Below are 3,519 nucleotides of genomic sequence, written 5' to 3' on the forward strand. Positions count from 1 at the left end.
TGTATAAGAATGCAACAGATTTCTGTACATTGATTTTGTATCCTGCAACTTTGCTGAATTCATGTATCAGTTCTAGCAGACTTTTGGTGGAGTCTATCGGATTTTCCATGTATAAGATCATGTCATCTGCAAAAAGTGAAAGCTTGACTTCATCTTTGCCAATTTGATGCCTTTGATTTCCTTTTGTTGTCTGATTGCTGATGCTAGAACTTCCAACACTATGTTAAACAACAGCGGTGAGGAGTGTGTAGTCATGTCGGCGTCGGTAGTGTCCGTCATCTCGCGGTTCTTAGAAGAGTACTTGAGCTCCACTCCTCAGCGTCTGAAGTTGCTTGACGCGTACCTCCTGTACATACTGCTGACCGGGGCGCTGCAGTTCGGTTATTGCCTCCTCGTGGGGACCTTCCCCTTCAACTCTTTTCTCTCGGGCTTCATCTCTTGTGTGGGGAGCTTCATCCTAGCGGTTTGTCTCAGGATACAGATCAACCCACAGAACAAAGCGGATTTCCAAGGCATCTCCCCAGAACGAGCTTTTGCTGATTTTCTCTTTGCCAGCACCATCCTGCACCTTGTCGTAATGAACTTTGTTGGCTGAATTACTCCCATTTACTTAATTGAGGAGTAGGAGGCTAGAAGAATGTTCACTTTTTGCTTTCCCCTGGATAAGAGCTTTTGAGATGGCAACTTGGACACGTGGATTTTCTTCCGATTTATACTTCCTACCGACTCTGATTTGGAATGTAGGTGGAGAGCCCAGAGAAGTTCCCTTGCTTCTGTGTTAGAGCAGTTTTGTAATGAGCATTTATGAAGATGGCCTCTACTTTCCATTAAGTGGGACCTCCTTTTTGCCTTTCAAATTAATAAACTCCATGCCACTCCTTAAAAAAAAAAAAAACAAAAAAAAAACAACAGTGGTGAGAGTGGACATCCCTGTCGTGTTCCTGATCTCAGGGAAAAAGCTCTCAGTTCTTCCCCATAGAGGATGATGTTAGCTATGGGCTTTTCATAAATGGCTTTTATGATCTTTAAGTATGTTCCTTCTATCCCGACTTTCTCGAGGGTTTTTATTAAGAAAGTTGCTGAATTTTGTCAAATGCCTTTTCTGCATTGATTGACAGGATCATATGGTTCTTCTCTTTTCTTTTATTAATGTGATGTATCACGTTGATTGATTTGCGAATGTTGAACCAGCCCTACATCCCAGGAATGAATCCCACTTGATCATGGTGAATAATTCTTTTTATATGCTGTTGAATTCGATTTGCTAGTATCTTATTGAGAATTTTTGCATCCATATTCATCAGGGATATTGGCCTGTAGTTCTCTTTATTTTACTGGGTCTCTGTCTGGTTTAGCAATGAAAGTAATACAGGTTTCATAGAATGAGTCTGGAAGTTTTCCTTCCCTTTCTATTTCTTGGAATAGCTTGAGAAGGATAGGTATTATCTCTGCTTTAAACGTCTGGTAGAACTCCCCTGGGAAGCCATCTGGTCCTGGACTCTTAATTTGTTGGGAGATTTTTGATGACTGATTCAATTTCTTTGCTGGTTATGGGTCTGTTCAAGCTTTCTATTTCCTCCTGATTGAGTTTTGGAAGAGTGTGGGTGTTTAGGAATTTGTCCATTTCTTCCAGGTTGTCCAGTTTGTTGACATGTAATTTTTCATAGTATTCCCTGATAATTGCTTGTATCTCTGAGGGGTTGGTTGTCATAATTCCATTTTCATTCATGATTTTATCTACTTGGGTCATCTCCCTTTTCTTTTTGAGAAGCCTGGCTAGAGGTTTATCAATTTTGTTTATTTTCTCAAACAACCAACTCTTGGTTTCGTTGATCTGCTCTACAGTTTTTTTAGATTCTGTATTGTTTATTTCTGCTCTGATCTTTTTTTTTTTTTTTTTTTTTTTTTTTAATATATGAAATTTACTGTCAAATTGGTTTCCATACAACACCCAGTGCTCATCCCAAAAGGTGCCCTCCTCAATACCCATCACCCACCCTGCCCTCCCTCCCACCCCCCATCTGCTCTGATCTTTATCATTTCTCTTCTTCTGCTGGGTTTAGGCTGTCTTTGCTGTTCTGCTTCTATTTCCTTTAGGTGTGCTGTTAGATTTTGTATTTGGGATTTTTCTTATTTCTTGAGATAGGCCTGGATTGCAATGTATTTTCCTCTCAGAACTGCCTTCGCTGCATCCCAAAGCGTTTGGATTGTTGTATTTTCATTTTCGTTTGTTTCCATATAGTTTTTAATTTCTTCTCTAATTGCCTGGTTGACCCATTCATTCTTTAGTACGATGTTCTTTAACCTCCATGCTTTTGGAGGTTTTCCAGACTTTTTCCTGTGGTTGATTTCAAGCTTCATAGCATTGTGGTCTGAAAGTATGATCTATCTTGGAGAATGTTCCATGTGCACTCGAGAAGAAAGTATATTCTGTTGCTTTGGGATGCAGAGTTCTAAATATATCTGAGAAGTCCATCTGATCCAATGTATCATTCAGGGCCCTTGTTTCTTTATTGACCGTGTGTCTAGATGATCTATCTGTTTCTGTATGTGGAGTGTGAAAGTCCCCTGCAATTACCACATTCTTATCAATAAGGTTGCTTATGTTTGTGAGTAATTGTTTTATATATTTGGGGGCTCCCATATTCGGTGCATAGACATTTATAATTGTTAGCTCTTCCTGATGGATAGACCCTGTGATTATTATATAATGCCCTTGTTCATCTCTTGTTACAGCCTTTAATTTAAAGTCTACTTTGTCTGATATAAGTATGGCTACTCCAGCTTTCTTTTGACTTCCAGTGGCATGATAAATAGTTCTCCATCCCCTCACTCTCAATCTGAAGGTGTCCTCAGGTCTAAAATGAGTCTCTTGTAGACAGCAAATAGATGGGTCTTGTTTTTTGATCCATTCTGATACCCTATGTCTTTTGGTTGGCACGTTTAGTCCATTTACATTCAGTGTTATTATAGAAAGATATGGGTTTAGAGTCATTGTGATGTCTGTAGGTTTCACGCTTGTAGCGATGTCTCTGGTACTTTGTCTCACAGGATCCCCCTTAGGATCTCTTGTAGGGCTGGTTTAGTGGTGACAAATTCCTTCAGTTTTTGTTTCTTTGGGAAGACCTTTATCTCTCCTTCTATTCTAAATGACAGACTTGCTGGATAGAGGAATCTCGGCTGCATATTTTTTCTGTTGATCACATTGAAGATCTCCTGCCATTCCTTTCTGGCCTGCCAAGTTTCAGTAGAGAGATTGGTCACGAGTCTTATAGGTCTCCCTTTATATGTTAGGGCACATTTATCTCTAGCTGCTTTCAGAATTTTCTCTTTATCCTTGTATTTTGCCGTTTTTACTATGATATGTCATGCACAAGATCAATTCACGTTACATCTAAATGGAGTTCTCTGTGCCTCTTGGATTTCAATGCCTTTTTCCTTCCCCAGATCAGGGAAGTTCTCAGCTATGATTTCTTTAAGTACACCTTCAGCACCTTTCCCTCTCTTTCTCCTCTGGAA

At 39.7% G+C, this 3,519-nt stretch overlaps 1 protein-coding gene across 1 annotated transcript; it reads left to right on the forward strand.

Annotated features, from left to right (window-relative positions):
* The first annotated feature begins 247 nt into the window (after positions 1-247).
* Positions 248-895, forward strand: LOC122205109 (dolichyl-diphosphooligosaccharide--protein glycosyltransferase subunit DAD1). Its single transcript, XM_042913198.1, has one exon. The coding sequence runs from the start codon at positions 254-256 to the stop codon at positions 593-595; it is 342 nt and encodes a 113-aa protein (XP_042769132.1). The 5' UTR covers positions 248-253; the 3' UTR covers positions 596-895.
* The last annotated feature ends 2,624 nt before the right edge of the window (positions 896-3,519 follow it).

This window comes from Panthera leo, chromosome D4 (genome assembly GCF_018350215.1).
Source record: "Panthera leo isolate Ple1 chromosome D4, P.leo_Ple1_pat1.1, whole genome shotgun sequence".
Taxonomy (NCBI): domain Eukaryota; kingdom Metazoa; phylum Chordata; class Mammalia; order Carnivora; family Felidae; genus Panthera; species Panthera leo.

Bases quoted from the DNA above. Each gene is read 5' to 3' on its own strand.
- LOC122205109 (XM_042913198.1), top strand. From the start codon at position 254: ATGTCGGCGTCGGTAGTGTCCGTCATCTCGCGGTTCTTAGAAGAGTAC.